This window comes from Simochromis diagramma, unplaced genomic scaffold (genome assembly GCF_900408965.1).
Source record: "Simochromis diagramma unplaced genomic scaffold, fSimDia1.1 OVJJ01000387.1, whole genome shotgun sequence".
Classification (NCBI taxonomy): Eukaryota; Metazoa; Chordata; class Actinopteri; order Cichliformes; family Cichlidae; genus Simochromis; species Simochromis diagramma.
Window position 1 is genome coordinate 94,712 of NW_024387152.1, and position 18,790 is coordinate 113,501.

An 18,790-nucleotide genomic window follows, 5' to 3' on the forward strand; every position below is an offset into this window, starting at 1 on the left:
TTTAATGCTTCCTACATTCATACTCAAATGTGTTTATTATTTAATTTTATTTCAAAATATATGCTTACTGTAGTTGCTTATCTTGTTGCAATAAGTTGCACAGAGTTTAGGCAATGTTCTGGTGCAGTTTTAGAAGCCAGACACAATGTTTTTCTACTTCTATGCGTGCTAAGTGTACAGGGACTACTTTAAACAGTCCCTGCAGAATTTTTCTTATACGTGAACGCAGGCTTTTGCTTCTTGCTTTAGCCACGTGGTGGCGATGAAGTTCAGCAGGCAGAGTTATCCCCATCAACTGTTTGCTGTGTCATCTATGATTTCCCACGCAATTGGTGGGGAATCCAGGTGATCCCCTCTAAAAACAAAGGGATCACCTGTAATAACGTATTGTTTTTTTTAATGATTGTCTTCAAAAACATGCGAAGCTGTTCAAGTATGTTCTAAAGTAGCCACGTTACAAGGAGAATAAAGCTGATAATGTTAATAAGGTCATTACTGCATGTAACGGGGCTTTTAAGGAGTGTAATTAAACTCATCCACACCAGCACAAATAACAAACAAACCAAAAAACCAAAAAATAAAAAATCCCTGCCAAATAAAATCAGTCTTAATTTAGCCTTCGCGATTACGGATCTTCGGGAGTGTTTGTTTGATGCTGGCAAGCGAAACTTGGCAGTATTTTCCTTGATGTGGATGCCAACTATGCAGGGGTGGATCATTCTGCTGAATTTCCATAATATCTATGCATTATTCACTAGGAATTTTCTCTGAGGTGCATATTTAGATGGGAATGGGGTTTGGATAATGAAAGCTAATTTCCCCGGTGACGGTGCTACCCCGAATTAATCTATCTGACCTCCCCCTTTTTCCTGAGAAAGACACTGTTAAGAGTTGGTGGTTTTGGGGGTGGATGTTGAAAGGCTCCGATACGCACACGTTCGTGTATCTCACACACGCACACCCCTTGCGTTGTTTTCCGGGATCACGCCACTGCTTCCACTTGGGATCTACACAGCAGCAGCAGCAGCGACATGGCTGATCATCACCGGACGGGACGGTGCAGTTTGTGAGCGAAAGTTAACGCGAAAAATGAAATACAGCGGACCAGCTATGTAGTCATCCAAGCGACCGGACACTGCGACACACCGTACGGCGCTCCGATGCAAATTATTTGAAGGATTGGAGGCGATCTGGTGTATTTTTTTTTTTTTTTGCAGCAAAGTAGTTGGAGGAACTTGTCGCAGTGGCTTCATCCCGACGTGCTGCCTGGATTACCATACAGAAGTGGAACAATAGTCTCCTGCAGCAGAAACACTAGCAGGTCAGTGGCAGCGGTTCCCGTTTGTTTATATTCGGTCGTGTCGTCGTTCTGGCTGTGTTATAATAACCAGCATCGATACCCAACCACGGGTGTCCTATCACCTGACGTTCCAGGTAGGCTTATTTTTCGAGTCGTTAAACAAAGATGCCGTTTATAAGTTGGCGTGACCGGGGTCAGATTGCGCGTCTGTGTGGAAGTGCTGTAGACAGATCACTGCAGAAAACTGAATCGCAGTAGCAGATAAAGCCGATAAATGGCGACACGAGCACCAAAGTCCAATCCAAATTTAAGTCCCTTGGGCAATAGAGCCTAAAGTCTGAAACCATTTCGGCGCCCTACGCCGTTCAAATAGAAACTTAAAGGTCAGGATAGCGTCAAAGATGACCCCAGCCCCCCTTTCCTTTGAGTTTCTGAGCTTGCTTGGCGGATGTTTAACTTTTCTTTGCCCTGCTGGATTCTCCTCCTACCGGATACTCGCGTCAGGAAAACACGGGGAGAGAGGAACTGGTCGAAAGTGTAAAAGGCCTGGAAGGTGGAGGAATCTCCCAGCCAGGCCCGAGCCGGAGCGCCACCGTGTATGTTTGGTGTGTTTGCTGTACGTGGTGCTGTGTGGGGGCTGCTTTGTGCTGTTCACTTGTGTGCGCCCTGCCCGCAGTCACGTCGAGACTGTACGGGATATCTCGCCCGTATATGTGACAGTCCAGAGAGAGTGTGCTGCGGTCCTGCAGTGCTGTCGATAACCTCGTGGATGTTCGCCATAAACCCACACCGCACACGCTGAACAATTAACGTCACTGGCGAACGCAGGGCTCCACATTATTTCCTTAAAGTGTGCTGGGAGTATCACTGTGCGCTAAATAATTTATGAACATCTCAAAGTGGGAAGTCCAGATTGAACACTGCGCGCATCCGTTACTTCTTTTGCCCTTGCAATGCACCCCAAATAAAATAAAATGACACTAATAATCCACGAACAGTAATAATCCGTGATAATCTTGAATATGTATTTTAATTTGTAGTCATGAGTTCCTGACCCTTCTACTCTTCCTTTTTCTTTGGCAAAGAGCTCTTTATTTCAAAGTGGAGATGTATTGCCAGGAAATCACTTCGTTACACAGTAGGAAGAATTTTCTTGAATGTTGTTCATTTTTATAATCGAATAAGGTAGTTTATATTCAGAACAGTGTATTCTTGTTATTATTATTATTATTGTTGTTGTTGTTGTTGTTACATAATGATAACGTTTTGGATGGAAAGTTATTCAGTAGTTAAACTGTGCCAACTTTCCATAGATGACAGTATTGTAATGTAGTGTTCTCCCAATGTTCCCAAATGAGCTTTTCGGATCTACTTCTGTGTATAGGCCTGCATCTATGTTATTGTACCATGATGTTATCATAATATTGTTATGTCTGAAGAGATAAGTAAGATTAAAAGTTATATATTTGCCATTTATGTATCTAAAGTCCCTTTGTATTAATATCGTGATAATGATAACAGTCACACTGCAAAGGCTGAAATGAACATGTACTAATCTTTCTGTACTTTCTCTGATCCTCATGAGCCAGATCTGCCAACAATCATACAGTCACACTTTCTTCTCCTCTCATGGCACACAATGACATTCTAGATCTTTTGCTCAGTCTTTTCCAATATGTTTTATTTGTTATTTTGTTGTGCTTGTTCATTCAACTTCTTTCCATATATTATTCTCTTAATCTGTCTCCGGAGATTCAGATTTAGGATGGGATGCAGACAAGAAGCCCTTGGGTTTATAATGAGAAGGGACTATTGTCTGGGTGGATGTGTGTAGGATTCTGTAGTTGGGCAGATTTGTGCGTTACTCATGCATCCCCAGGCTGCTGTGCAAAAGCAATGTTGTGGCATTGGAGTGGCACTGAGTGCCTGTTCCACTCTGCCACATTGCATGTGTGTGCATGCATGCGTATGATTCATGTGTCATTGAATTTCAGAGTAACGCTTGTTTATTTCTGATGAAAAGAAAAAGAAAAATAGGTGCTGGATGTAAGACAATATGGCTGAAGAAAATGGAGACCATGGTCACACAAACAGCTGAAATACTCTGTGTGTGTGTGTGTTTTATGAATGCATCGGACAGCTTGTGTGTATATTACACATTCATTGTGCAGGCATCGGCCCCGTGGTCCATTCATTACTTTTCCTCTGAAGAAGTCATAATTGGCATAATCCTAGAGCCAAGTTGGATGAATGACGCTCCGTTATGCTCTCATCCCAAGAAGTTTGGCAGGAAGTTTCTGAAGCTGACACTGGCATGTTTGGGTGTCAGTACTGAGAGATGCGAATTTTGAATTATCAGCTTCTTCTTTTTTTGCCTCTTTCTCTCTCGCTTTTCCTTTTCTCTTTACCTCATAGACAGAAACTGCGGTTCCAGTCTGGGCCTGTAACCTAGCAACCCAAATGGTGTGTCTTGAATAAATCAGACTGTTCCTCTTCTTTCCTCCTCAGGAGTCTTTTAGTTCACCTCCAGGCTACAATATCCATGCAACCACCCCACACATGCATGTGAAAACACATATGCACAGTGTGGTAGAAAGTCTGAGGTTTTATCTTTTTCCTGCTTTATATCAATTACTCCGTTGACCTTTGATCTCTTGTGTTGTTTTATTACACAGCCCTTCTTAATGCATATGAGTTTATGCTCTGTATTGCTTTCAGAGCTAAAACACCAGTGCTTGTTATGCTTTCGAATGTCCTAGAGAATGAGTGTAGCCTTTGTCATCTGGAGTGCGTCCCTCCATTAAGTGGGAGTTATGCATAGCAGAGTTATTTGTGGTTTGCCAGGTGTCCGTCTGCACATGCTGCAGCCTGGAGCCACATGTCCTATCTCATTCACTGATGGGGCTCTGCCAACTTCGTCACACTCGCAGCTCCATCTGCATCACACAAGACTCAAAATTGAGTGCACAGTCAATTTGATTCTTGACCATCACTGTTGCACTTAAACGCTCCAGAACATCTGAACACATCTTATATTGTCATTAAGAATAAAATGTGGTATAGCCTTAGCTTCATAGTTTTATTAAACAAAGCTCATTAAGTGGAAAAAAATCTGTCTGTCTTGAATTTCCTGAAAAAACATCTTTAAAAATAACAAACCTTACAATTTAAGGAGGATTAAGTAAGCTATATTTCCATAAAATGAAATATTTATAATGAATGCTATGTGTTTATTTTGTATAACAGTCTATTAGAGACCCTTATTTTGTTCAATGATAAAACTGGAAATCTTAACTTGCTATACATACAGAGATACCCAGAAGTGCTTCTCTGTATGACCCACTGGATGCTGAGATTTGTGTTACTGTCCATGCTAATTCAACCCAGATAAGAGGAAGACTGGGGAATTGGTTATTGTTGTGTGTCTGTGTCTATGTGTGTGTGCTTGCCTGGATACCAGCAATATCTGTCTGTCTTAATGATAACACTGGCATTTATTTATCTGGGTAATAGGCAGAAAATTATATCTCAAGTGTTTCCCCCTAATATGACTCATTTATTCCTGAAAATCTATGGATAGTCACTTCAAGGTTACGTGAGGAGAACCCAATCTTCTTGTCCAAGCAGCCACCTTCTCTAATGAAGTCTGGGAAAGCATGCAAATGAGGATTTGGGGGGGGATTTATTGCATACTGATAATCCATGTAGCGCATGATACAAAATAAACAAGTTACTTTCCTTTTTCTCTGTTTTTTCCCTTCTTTGGCTTTTTTTTTTTATCTTCAAAGAAAAGCTTGCAGCTAAGGTGTAAACGACATCTAACTAATCTCATGTAAACTGGCAGAGGCAATGTTGTGAGCAATAGATATTGTCCTAAGCACATCTTCTGGTGAAAAAAGGCCAGTTGTCCCCAGTGCTAATGTTTGAATTCCCTCTGAGCACTAGTTGTCTCTAATAGGCCTGAAAAACGTAGAGCCTGAAAGGATGAATGGCTTTTGTAGAGGCCTCCAAAGTTGGACACAAAGAGAAAGGCAGTGGGTGCAATGTGTATTTGCCCATGTCGCTGTGTGTGTGTATGTGTGAGTGTGTGTCTGCGTACTTCTGCGTGCCAGCTCACAAGCCCTTATGGGTTTGATAGAAGGAGCAGGAAGTGGAAGGGAGACAGGAATACTCTGCCATAGCTGTGCCTACCTTCAGGCCATTAAGGCAGAGAGTAGAAGACATAACAAACTGACTTCCATACACAGAACTGCACACATGCAAAGGCACAGTTACTGTATATACACTCATGAAACAGAAATGTCTACTGAGAGGCGCCCTAAACAATATATATATTTGAAAGCTCACTGAGGTTTACAAAGAGGTATACAAGCACAAATACACACAGTGTGGCTGTACCACTGAATACATAGAGCAAGTTGCTGTAAAAACACTATGTCCCTTTGTCCACATTTATTTTAAGGATGGGATACTTCTGTCCTGCAGATGCATAGACACTGTGCCTTATTTACAACTAACTTTCCACCAGTTTAGTTATCATATGAACAGCAGGCTAAAATGGAATATTGAAGAATTTGCTGTAGATGTGTCGATGCGTCGTATGATAATACTTTAGACTGCAGTTCATACGCAATTAATTCATTGCATGTAGTTTATGGACCACCCAGTGAAATGCTTGTCAATCACAGCTCATCTGGGAAAGCTGCTCTGGTCTGAAACCTCCGGGAAGTTGCATTGTCAGCAGTTTGGTTTTATTTTCTGTACTTTTTTTGTTTGTACATTTCTTTTTCTCTCTTTTTCTACCCCTCCGTGGGTTTTCTTCATCTCATTCTTTGTCTTTTATTCTGCAATGTTTGCTCTTGGGATACATAACAATGAGGACACAGGCTGTATGAGCAAACAGAATCTCTGGGAGCTTAACGAAATGCAGAAAATGCGCACGGGTTGCACTGCAATAGTTTACCTGCACAGTGATAGAATAACAGGGTAGCATGGATGTGGTGGTTGCCGATGGTGATAATGACAGCTCTGAACATGTTGCAGGTAGTGCTTTTGATTATATAATTATAATGAAGGTGGTGCTTTTCTTCCCCCTCAGGCCTGAGGGCCCCGTGGTGTGACTGAGAAGATGGACAGGATGAAGATCATCAAGCGGAGGCTGTCCATGTCTCTACGCAGCGCTCGGCCCGTTGATGACTCTCTGTCCGAACTTGCAGAACAGATGGCCTTGGATGAGGCATCCACAGCTAGGGACAATGGTGAGAGATGTGAACGAGTGCCCTCACACATTTACATGCAAACACCTTAGCAAGCATTGGCACTCAGACATACAGTATGTGCACAGAGACCTACAGTTAAATTAACAGCCAAAGTTAAAATTTTTGTGACTGAAACGTAGTGTGTTTGTGATGCTCAACTACACTACACTGTGTGCACCTACATATATACTGGAATTACAGTAACACAGTGTATAGTAGAAGAAACAGACAAACAGTTTATACTGTCCTTATGATAAAGAATAGATGTGTCATCTCCATAACCCTTGTAGGAGTTGCAGAGTCTGACTCCAGCATCTGTTAAGCAGATTTTCTTTTCATGCAACTGCAGTTATTAAAGGACACCTGCTCTTGTTTTGCAACATTTCAAGACATTACGACTTCATTTAGAGCTTTTATTCAGTACAAGAAGACCAAGCAATAACTAAATGATGGTGTAGGTGGAGAGGGTTAAAGCAAAGGTCCTTTATGATGGATGAAGGTCATACAGAATTAAGGGAGCAGATCTTTCACTTTTCCTCACTTTACGTTATTCATTTACACTGATGCCCTCTCAGAGATAACACATTTCTTAATGCAAATATCTCATAAACTGTATGTGCCTGTTTAAATGTGTGTTTGTCACTTTTTTTCATGTCCACTACTCTCATAAAGTCATACAGACATGCAAATGCTAAACAGAAGCATATTCATGGTAGCTTCATCTGCTTCTATAACCCACTGAAGCCATCCATGTTAACCATCATCATCTTTACCACAATCTTCATCACAATTAACCTAACAATTCAGTTAACCACTCAGTCATCAAGACTGAATGGCAGTGTACGCTGGGAATGTGTGGGAATTCCCAAATCTGTCAGAACTCAGACACACTGTTTGTTTCTTCATGTTTTCACATAAGAGAAATGAAATGTCTGAAAAACAGTGTCATCCTAAGACACTCTGGGTGCCATCTGCTGGGCATCGTCCGTGACTGCAGGTCCCACTTGGGAAGAATCAGAGACCTCGCACCCAGGCACTATCTTTGTATGTGTTTGTCAGAACATAGGGAGAAAGGAGGTTGTCTCAGCTTTGGCAGATGGTTTTTGTGTCAAACAAAACAACAAAGCTTAAGTGTTCAAATATAGCTGTGTTCTGTTGGCCACTTGGCAAGGAGCGGTGATGCTTGCTTGTTGCTGTCACTACAGCTCCTGGGCTGCAGCATCTATAGCTCTACCCCATTCATTTTTGCTTACTGGCTTCTTTCTCCTTTTCATTCTATTTTTACATCCCTTGCTTTTGTTTTGATAGCTAAAGCGATGTCATTTCCAAAGAGTCCAGCTAGCAAGTGAGAGAAGGAGTGGAATGGAGCTAGTGATGAGGAGAGACATTAAACTTTAACCAACTGCTCTACATTACTATCTCCTTCTGTCCTTTTCCCTTGCTGTGTCCTCCCCTTCTCCCCCTGGGTGCACAGACATCTCTCTATATAAGTCAAACTGTACAGAAGAGTGGTAGAAAATACTTCTCACATTTTTCTTGCTAATGAGAAGCAATGTCAAGGCTCGTGTTCATTGCAGTTCCTTTCTGTCAGTGTATTACTGGACCAGTTAGCTTGTTTTGCTTAAGTAAAACGGAGAAAAAAGAAACTCGGCTGGTGAATTTACCTTTGCTTGGTGATTTGAGTGAAATTTGAAGAGCAATTTGAAGAGAATTATGTCGTGTGGGCTTCCACCCACACTCTACTAACAGAATTCAATAATTACACATTAATCTGTGTGAAAGAAAGCTGACAGTACATGTATGCTGCATGTAAACGTCCTTAGTTTAGGTGCTTTGCTTTGGAAAACTCAAGGAGTTTTTGACATCTAGGTGTTCATTTTCCTAACACAGACAACCAAAAATCTCTTGTAGCCCTTACATCAATGATTATTATTACTCCCATAGCTCGGTGACCTGTCTGCTACAGTGTGTCTGCAAGTTTTATGTGTGCATGTCTGCATTTCTTTCTGCTGCTACTTCACTGTGAGTTCTATGAGTCAACAGATTTTCCACGATGCATGCCTTATGCCTCGTACACTTTCTATTTTCATTTCTGTTTCCGTGCTACAGCGGCTCCTCACATAATTGCAGAATGATTACAGCATGATTACAGGAGCTGTGTGCATTTCCAGCCTTTTATCTCTTACTACTACATATTGTACTGTTCCTACATGTTCTGCTACCTTTCTGTGCCTGTCTGTGTGTGACTTTGTGTCATCTTTTTTCTCTTCTTTTCTCATTCATTTTACAATTCCTGTCATCTTTTTCTCTATTTCACTGTTTTCTTCCTCTCGCCTGAACCCCTTTCTCTTTTCTTTGATCAACCTCTTTCCCTTCTGAGTTTTCTGTTCTCTTTTGCATCCACTGTGGGACTCTCTTTCTCCTTGGCTGTCTGTCTTCATTGTGAATCTCAGAGCCGATGGTGGTGTGCTCTGTACACCCTCCCGCCTCCCATAGCGCTCCCTCCTTCCTGCGTCAATATGCTGGTCATCTGGGCCGCACCGCCCTGCGCAGAGAGCCAGGTGGGGGGCTAGAACGAGACAGAGCCTTCCTGAGCCTGCACAGGACTGGATCTCTGGGTACACACACACACACACACACACACACACACACACACACACACACACACACACACACACACACACACACACACACACACACGGAAACCTGTAAGTAAACAAAGAAACATACAAAAGGTGCTGAATATTCATGATTATTCATATTTTATGCTGCTCTGTATGCCACTACAGGCATTTAATTGAATTCCTGACACTGCTGTACAGAGTGCCGTTCATTTTCTTATATTTTGATTCCAAGGAGCGTGACTGTCTTGTAATTTTGAAGTGATCATGAGTGCTAGCTCTCCAGGCTTTTTGGAGGTTTTTAAAATTTTCTTTGCGCATTGGCTGCTTTTTCATTCATTTATAGCCCAGTCCTTGATTATGTTCAGAGGAACGGTTTCCTTGTTTCTTTTTTTTCCCCTTTTTTGTCTGTTGAGCTATTTAACACTAACACTATACCTGCCTTTTCAAGGAAAAATGCACCAAACTCAAGGATGAACCATTATCGTATCTACAGATAACAGAAATCTTAGCAAAGTTCCAGTTTTAAATTGATAGTAAGCTTTGTTATTAGTAGCCTGTCACAAAAAATATTCACATTTCTTTGGTTGAATCTATAAAAAAATAACAAATATCACAGTTTGACAGGGATAAAATCGGTTTTTTGCACTAACAAAGAGCTATTTACCCTAAACCTGGCATATTTCAGCATGGTGTGCAGTGTGTCCTTAAAAAAATTTAGGAAACTGGAAAATGAGCCTGCATCAGATTGTCAACCTGTCCGAGGTGTACCCTGCCCCTTGCTCTTTGTTAGCTGGGATGACTAAACTCATAGATTTATGGACACAGAAGAGTACCATCAGATTTTGATTCACAGATGCAATACCATCTCGAAAGCATCTTAATCGCACACACATGCATGTGCACAACATACTAACGGTTTGTGAAGACTTAAAGAAACAAGAAAAATTTGGAAAAGGGGTTCACAATAAAACTCATAAGAACTGTACACACTCTGTTCTGCCTTACATAATGTATCTTCACTTACGTTTGCATGTGTTTCCCGTTTTCCTAGCAAAATATAAAGAAATGAGGGGTGGCTAAATACTTTTGCATAGCACTGTATAAAGTACTTATTATACCAACTGGCTTTTACAGTTACATCATAAGTTCATGTTCAATGATGCACCTGTGTAAAATGATCAGATAACCACAGTGAACATTGCTGCTTTGACAAGTCAGTTTCCTCATTGTTTTCAGTGTCATTCAGTCATGTGTTTTCTGTGTGTTTGATCCTTTTTTGCATGTGAGTGTTGTGGGCATGTGCTTTGTGTACAAGATGCATCTGAGTGTGAACAATATAGAACTTTGTGAAAGAGAACTAGGAAGTAATAAGGGACACAGTGTTCATGCTTCAATATCGACTGCTTTAAAGATTTAGAAAACAGAAAGAAAATAAAACACAAATGACACGAAGAGCAAACCGACCAGACAGCTGCCCTGGAAGGCACCAGAAGTATATGCACCTTTTTACCACGACTTCATTAGAAACATTATAACATTCAGTTGTGCATTTGGGTTTGTAAAATTGATTAACTTTATCTACTTTTGCAAAAATGTAGTTAATGCTGAGGTCATATTTAGCAATACAGATGATCCACTAGGATTCTTGTTGCAGCTGTATAATATATAAAACTTGACCCGCACAAAACATCAGGCCAGAGTAATACTGCCACCTCTGGTTTGAAATAGTCACGTACTGAACTCGTGTCAGTTTTGCTTTCTATAGGCGAGGCGTGTGTGTGTGCCTGTGTGTGTGTGTGTGTGTGTGTGTGTGTGTGTGTGTGTGTGTGTGTGTGTGTGTGTGCATGTGCATGTCTTACTTGGTTTCACTGAGTGTAAAACAGTGTTTACCGAAACAACTTTTCTATCCTGGCAACACTTACGATGAGGGTGGAGGGATAAAACTCTAATGACCTTAATCCAACATTTACAAACACGCACATACAACACATGCTCACAGCACTCACATGCAATTACTTTTTCCTTCTCTCTACATTATGTAATGTGGTCTGTGGCTATATAGATCCCAGTAATCTCATTTCCCACTGTGGCAGAACGGCTTATATCAGGAGCAGTAGGGCAGAACGTACCGAAGAAAAGAAAGTCTGGGATGGATGGAAAGAAAAGATGAGGATGATCATGCCGGAGATGGGTTTCGAATGAGATAAAGCTTAGCAAACTGTGATTTATGAGAGAATGAGAGGTAGAAATGATAAAAGCGTGAGGAGGAATGGTAGGGTTTTTCACATCAGCTCCTTCAGGAGTCACATCAGACTTGTGTTGTGAATACCCTGCGAGATGGAGATAGACCGCAACGAGACTCCTTGCATTCACTGAGCTTTAGATGAAGGGAACTCGACTTATAACAGCAGCTTATGGTTTGTTGTAATCCTGTGAGCTGGGAATATGATAACTAGACAATGCTTGAATAAAACTAAAACAATCCTAATGAAAAAACAGATACTGCAACATAGGGGAGGGTTGATTATGTACTATTGCATGGTGCTTTACTTGTATAATAATAATGCTGCTTATTTCCCAATTTGAATATACTGATACTATATTTTTAAAGCTTATATGTCGACATTGACGATATTGTTAAGATAACAGTGCTTTTTTAAAATAGAAACAAACCAAATGTTTAATTTCATTATGAGATTCAGGGATATTTTACATATTTAAAAAAAGCTATCAGTGTTTTCTGGTAGAAAAACTATGCATTGGTTTGTCGACCATCTTACCTTCTTGAGCCCACAAGTTGTTGATCTGGCAGTGACTTCATTGTAGGAAATCCACGGGTGCCACTGAGTGTACAAAAGCTCCTAAAAGGACATAGACTTGACTCAGCCTAGAAAGAAGGCTACTCTATTATTTAGGTCTTGATAAGGTATAGTTTAAAATGTTGAGAGGTACTGTGTGGGTCTGTGCGTGTCTGTGTGTGTGTTTCCCACTAGTTGGTCTCGCTGACTCACTGTGTGCCACTCAGCAGTCAGAGCACGTTGCAGCCTTTAATAGAGTGACATGATGATGCAATCTCTTGTTCCTGCGCTAAAGAGATTGCCCACCCTTTCACTTTTTCCCTCTGTGTTTGTCCAACTTGCGTTGTATCAGTTTAATTTAATACACTTTTAATTTGTGTAAATGGGCTGTGGGGTTATATGTGTTTGGCCAGGAGTCTGAGTCCAAACGGTATTGCAGGTTTGTGATATCTGTTGCTATCTGGGCCAACACCCACTCCCAGCATGCTGTACTTACAGTCAGGAAAGATGAGCATTGCAGTTTCAGTGTTAATTCTCACCACTACCTCATCTTTTTGTCTTCCTCTCTCTGTCTCTCGCTCGCTCTAATTGTAGTTACACGGTTGGGGATTAGCTGGTCCTCCCGTCTGTTTTTACTGCTGTGCTAAAAGCTGCCTGCTTTTCTCAAAACCTGTCTCAGGCTGCTGTTTTTCAGTACTGTCAAAGAAGTCTCCTCTTGTTCCTTTCTCCCCCTTTGTATTTGTCTCTTTCCCTCTGCACACATCAAAATACTGTATTTAACCTCCAAATAAGACCAGAATGGTGCAAAAGATAAAAGCTGGCACCTTGTTAAGACCACCCTTATCTCCACCCGTACCACGAGAGACCGCGTTGTCTGTGCCAGGGATTTAATGTAATGCATTAATGCTGTATTAATTGCTCTAGTCCTCTGCCTCACTGCATACACGCTCAGCCATCCATTTGCTCACTCCCGGATTGGTTTTAGGAAGAACAATGGAGTGGACTCCTTTTATGTAGTCGGTCTCATAAGCTTTTTATGTGTGTTAGGGTGATTTGCTGTTTGAGAATCTTATGGCTGAGCGAAGGAAGATGTTACTAATGAATGCATGTATTTTTCAGAGCTGCATATATGGGGTGGGGGTAGGGTGTGGGGTTGAGATGTAGCCGGCCAGCATAAACAGAGCTGGTAGCTTACAGTAGGCTCTTTGGTCTTAGTAATTGAATAATGAGATTCCTTAGATGAAGATAAAAGGTTTAGAGGTAATTACTGCAGTCTAAATTCTCCCACCCTGCAACCTTGAGAGTGCGCCTCTCTATGTATGCCTGTTCCTGAGGGATGTTGTATGCACTTTGATTTTTACTGTTTTATTTGTCTGGAGGCACATCGTAATATTTATGATTTAAAAAGGAGGTGAAAACAATGCAGAAAGTTAAATGTAGTCAAGAAAATGTAGTTTAAGACAAGGTGGACAAATAAAGTGACAGTAACAGAGACCTGGAGGGAAGTAAAAAGCTTTGTGGAGGTGGCTGCAAAGCAAAACAGAAATCTTCCATGTATACAAGCTGCACTTGTGAATCTAATAAGGCGGGGAAACAGTGATGGCTGGAGGGTTGAGCGCTTTTGTTCTTGATGTTTTGAGCGGCTCATCACAGTACATCGATACCTGTCTGTTAATTTTCTGTAGATGACCATTACTCTGTACTTAATGATCCCAAATAAGTCACTTTGAATAAGGTAACCTATCCAGATTAAAAAATGCTTTCAGAGCGTGTTAAGAATATGGTATCTCAAAGATCCCAAGATGTTTACAGAGTCTAAAACAATTACAAAGTTTGTTTAAGTCTTTTTAAGCCCATCATTATTGACATGTAGGGTGTGTGAGGCTCTCCACATGAGTGTGTTTGGTTAGCTAAGGCTTAGAAGACAAGCCTATCACTGGCCTTGAGGGAGAGGTAGGGTTTTATTTTGCAGTAGTCAAAAATAGGCTTTTGAAGTGTGAATCCTTGAGAATATTATACAAAACGATGGCATTTAACACCTTATCATGTTGACATTTTGGATGCAGTCATGTTCTCTAAACACTTTTCTAATGTTAGGTGTCATTGGTGTAAGCAAGGTTTTAGAATTTGGTAGGAACTGGAAGATTAAGTCCTACCAATATCCACCGACTGTTGCCTCTAGCAATAATTTGAATCAGAGACAGCATATACAACTGTTTTTATTCGTAATTGTTAACAGGTCTCGTTCTCTGCTATGAATCCCACCTCCGATGCCCAATATTGTTCCACCGTTTTTTTGCTAACACGTGAGAGGCTGTAGGGTTAGGTTTATGCGCAAAGATACTGAGCAAATTGTATCCTATACCAATTTAGGACGTATCGGTACTGTGCTCTTCAGAGAGTTAATTATATTTCAAGTATTGCCTGAAATAGGAACATTGTCTCTGGACATTTTGAGCAATTTTCATTTGAAGTGGTAAATTTCATATCCCAAGTCAGGTCTGATTACGAGCATGCTGCTGTTCAACAAGGTTGTGCAACATGAATTTGTCCCTTGTATGAGAGGTCATTGGGGACTTGTACTATAACAGCATCTTTTGAAAGAGGATATTCAGCAGTAATAACCACAAGTATGTTGCGTCCCAGCATGCTGTCATGTGCCAGGACAGGACGTGGTGTTTTGGTCGAGAGGACATTCTTGCAACTTAAACAAACTTCAACAAAATGACAATCAGGTTTAAGGAGGAGATCCAGCATGTATCGCAGAGCTACAAGTGCTACGTAAATGGGATTCTCGGGGATTCATCTAAAAACAGCCTTTGCACTAAACGATTTCTGCGGGGTAGACCTTTTGATCGTACCACATAAATGTAACAAATATCAACCCAATGATCCCTCAGCTTGAAGAAAAAATTACTTAATCAGCTCCTAATGCTTTTAGTTCTGTTTCTTAATATTATTTTGAACTTGCTGTTAGTTTGTATAGATGTAATTGTCTGTTTGCTCTCCAGGTGTGTCTAATAGCCAATAGTCAGCATCATGTGAGTTGTGTTTGTAACAGTTACTCTGTGTGCAGTGGGATGTGCAGGAAAGAGCGCGTGCTTGCTGTGTCCTGTGTTTCATGTCAATATAGAAGGGACTGAGGCAGAAAGGGGAGAGCGGAGAGAATGCCATAGGCATCACTCTGAAGCCTCGGGATTTCATTTTTCTACACTAGAGAGCGATAAGCATGAGGAGGGAGGGTGGGGAGCACGAGAAAGAGGTGGTGAACAAGATGGAGTGCAAGAAAGAGGCCGATCAGGCAGAAAATGTCATCGGCTCGTGAATAGAAAAAGAGGATGACTGTACTGATATTCAACACCATCTCTGGACCCAGACAGTGATAGCAAGAAATCGGGAGGGAGAGATAAAGACAGATGGAGGGGGAGAGAGATGGAGATTTCTATCATGTGAGAGGGAGGGGAGTAATAGCAAGGTGAAGGGAGGGAGCAGGAGCACTGACAACACTGATAGCGGCGCCAGAGGCAAGGAGGGACTAAACGGGAGAGGGAGTGGAAAGAAGGAGAGCAGCACAACAGCCTGAATAGAGTGCTGTGTTGAATAACAGTTGAAGGAGGACAAAGGGAAGAGATCTGCCACAGACGCAGAAAAACATCAGCAAAAAGAAGAAAAAAGAACGCAAATGAAGAAGTCACAAAGGACAGAAGCAAAGGGAAGGTCTGGCTGTGTTTTCCTTGCTAGGAGCTGCAAGTTAAGTGCGTTGTGAGTCCTTGCACACAGTCCTTGTTTGCGGGCTTGTGTCCGGACGAAGGCAGATGATGACAGAACACCTGTTATTCTGAGATGGCAGATTGTAACAGTTTCTAGCTTGCACGTGTTGGACCGTCTCTGCAGCATTTTGCATACCTGCACAGTGTTTGACCTTCCTTAGTCAGCACACAGAGAGCGACTGCAGAGAGGAAAAAGAAAGGAGAGGGAGGAGAGAAGGAACGTCTGCTAAGAAAAACACACAGGAAGAGGGAGAGTGTGTTAAAGTGGAGTAGCAGCCGAGGGAGTTGTTGGATTTTGATTAGTGTGCCTGTGCAGTCTGCACAATTCCTATAATGTCAGACCTGTTCTTTACTGCATGGGGCTCTTCTGGCAGTACAGAGGTAGCCTAAGGATTGGGTTTTTCCCAGGAAGCTTGGATCCTTAATCAGCTACTGCTACTCAAACCTGGGTGCCACCCACACTGTTTGATTGGGCTCCAGGACTTAGCTGAAGTGGATTTTTTTAATGAAATGTTTATTTGCATTATTAAATGCACCTTCAAATGTTAGTGCTTTAAACCCACTGGAGCAATGGATATGGCAGACAATCTGCAAGGATGCTCTGCCCGTGTTCCCAGAGTCGGAGACCTTAAAACGGGGGAGGTTAGAACGGGAGAGGGGGTAAGAATGGTGGAGAGAGACACCCCACTGAGGCTGTCACCTTTCCGTATGCTTCGAGTGCTCGACTCATGCCGGCCTCCAGGAAACCGCATTGGTGAGTCTCATCACTGTCATCTTCTTCAAGAAGCTCATCTACATCCTGACTTTATCCACTGATCAGATTGTTGTTACAATATAGAGTTTGGATTTAGGTAGAAGGCACATTTTTGTGGCAAACATCAATACATGCTGTCTGTATACTTTTATTTGACTTTGTAGGACATTAATGTTAGTAGCTCGATCAAGCATGTTCCAGGTTTTTACTTTATACTTAGACACAGATTTATGCAAGTAGAATCTGTTCATCATACATGTTTGAACATCTTTAACCCATTACTGTGAAAATATGATTTGCTTTGCGTGCCTGCTTAACTTGCAACATGTTGGCCCCAAGCAACATGCTTATCTACAGGGATTCTATGAGCTCCTTAGAGAAGTGAAGAGTTCGACAAGTTCTTCTTTTGAATTTTTATTCATTTACTTGTCAGCACAATGACCGCAGTATCTTTGTTCGTGCTGCTCAGGACAAATTCAAAAAGCACGATGTCCTGTGCTTTAAAAGGAGTTTGAGAACTCTTCGCCTGAGAGCATGAAAGAGAAGTGAAAGGATTCAGTTCAAAGCCTAAGCCTGTGGTATTATTATTATTATTATTGAGTAATGTGGATGTGGACGGTGGCTACGAATACTGCCTGTTCCCCCCTTGAGCAATGTATTGAATTCAATGTGTGGCTTTGCCGAGTGAGGGCTTATGTGAAACAATCCCAATGCTATTCCATGAAGGGCTTTTCAAGTAAGTCTTCCTTTACTTCTTTTGATATTCTTTCCCCTGGATTTTTCTTTATATTTGACGTGTTGCTATCATGTGCTGGAGATGGATTTTCAACTAAGTAGTATTTGCAGAGCAGAGTGAAGTAAGGATACTCCTAAAAGTAGCCCACTCCCTCCTCTAGACAAACTAGCAGGGAGTCAGCAACCCTAACTAGGCCAGCTTGGCTCCATGTGGGGAGGCAGTGGTAGCTTGTGACATTTACTGTCTGCTCTTAGGCGTCTATGGGAAAGGAAGAGAAAGAAACTGCAGAAGACTGAAAGAAATGTGACTAAGTGGAATGTTTAGGACAGAAAGTGTGAAGAATGTAACATAATGGTGTGATATTGGAATTTTACTTCCCTGGTCAGATCATCCTGTTTCATCTACCCACATCTGCTTGACTGTTCACATAAACACACAAGATCGGGACCTCTCAGAAAGTGAGAAAGACATGTGATACTCATGATCAGTGATGCTTACTCATCATGCGTGTATCTGTCAGTAGATATCCCGGATCAGTTTCTCCAGCCTGTGGTGTCAGTTACCTTCAGTGTAATGTTTCACCATCTTGGTTGTGAGGGTTAATTCCTGATTCCTGATGCGACAAAAGACATTTTCTTACAAAGGTATATCCATTCCCTGTATCCTTGTGCCTGTCTTTGAGGCTGCGCACTATACATCAGACTTGGAGGCCCACTAGATGCCTACATTTCAGCAATAGCTGTCTAGATATTGTGTCGAGGTCGTGCAACATTATGGCTGTTTGTCTCTGTACCACCACCTCATCACTGTAGGAGGTTAGGTTAACAAGCATTTAAAACTTTTGTAGAACCTGAAAATTAAATCTAAACTCTCGAGAGCAAGAATCACTGTGTAATTGACTTACAGAAGGTATAATTTCACACTATAGGTATCATTCAGCTTTTAGGTTAATGGGAAACTACAGAGTCAGAGGATTATTTTTAACGCTATGCCCTCTTATTAATTTGATAAAGACTGAATAAAGACCAATTTAAACCAGTTTTAGAAGTACTTATCTGTGCTTTTTTTCTATGTATTCCATCTTTTCAAATATTTTTTGGTCCAGAGACCAGCCTGTTTCAAATCCTGATTACATGAAGAAGAGCCTAGAATAAGCCTCAGATGTTTCACAGCTGACAGACAGCACACTGTAATAAATAGCTTTACCTAACCGGCCCTCAGTTGTTAAATCCCACAACTGAGGTGTTGCAGTCACTCTGGGGACTCATTTTTCTTTCCACTTCATCAGCTCTTCCCACCAAAACCATCCACCCCACTGTCTCCTAATCTTCCCTCGATCTGTCTGTCCTCTGCTGTTGGGAGCTGATGTTTTATGGGTAAACGGTACATGATTGTAAGGTGTGAGCTTGTAACTGCACTCAGCCTACTTCAGTTTCATGAAAAGAGTTATCTTTACCAAAACAAACACCAGGGAGACCCCCCCCCCCCCCCCACACACACACACGTACTGTGTGTGCTGTACATGACCCAGACAAAGAGAGAGCCCTCCA

The 18,790-nt window shown here is 41.6% G+C and overlaps 1 protein-coding gene across 7 annotated transcripts in view; it reads left to right on the plus strand.

Moving 5' to 3' along the window:
* The window catches only part of LOC120743671 (cyclin-dependent kinase 17-like), a 42,729-nt gene that overhangs the window by 2,511 nt on the left and 21,428 nt on the right, over nucleotides 1-18,790 (plus strand). The window contains exons 1-3 of one of the 7 annotated variants that reach the window (XM_040047385.1): nucleotides 763-1,321; nucleotides 6,399-6,558; nucleotides 9,012-9,176. In XM_040047385.1, coding sequence (XP_039903319.1) covers nucleotides 6,429-6,558; nucleotides 9,012-9,176 — 295 coding nt within the window. In that variant the 5' untranslated portion in view covers nucleotides 763-1,321; nucleotides 6,399-6,428. Of the gene's footprint in view, nucleotides 1-762; nucleotides 1,322-1,355; nucleotides 1,435-6,398; nucleotides 6,559-9,011; nucleotides 9,177-9,242; nucleotides 16,505-18,790 lie in introns of those variants that run through there. The other 6 variants (XM_040047388.1, XM_040047387.1, XM_040047386.1 and 3 more) reach the window with 6 other exon arrangements.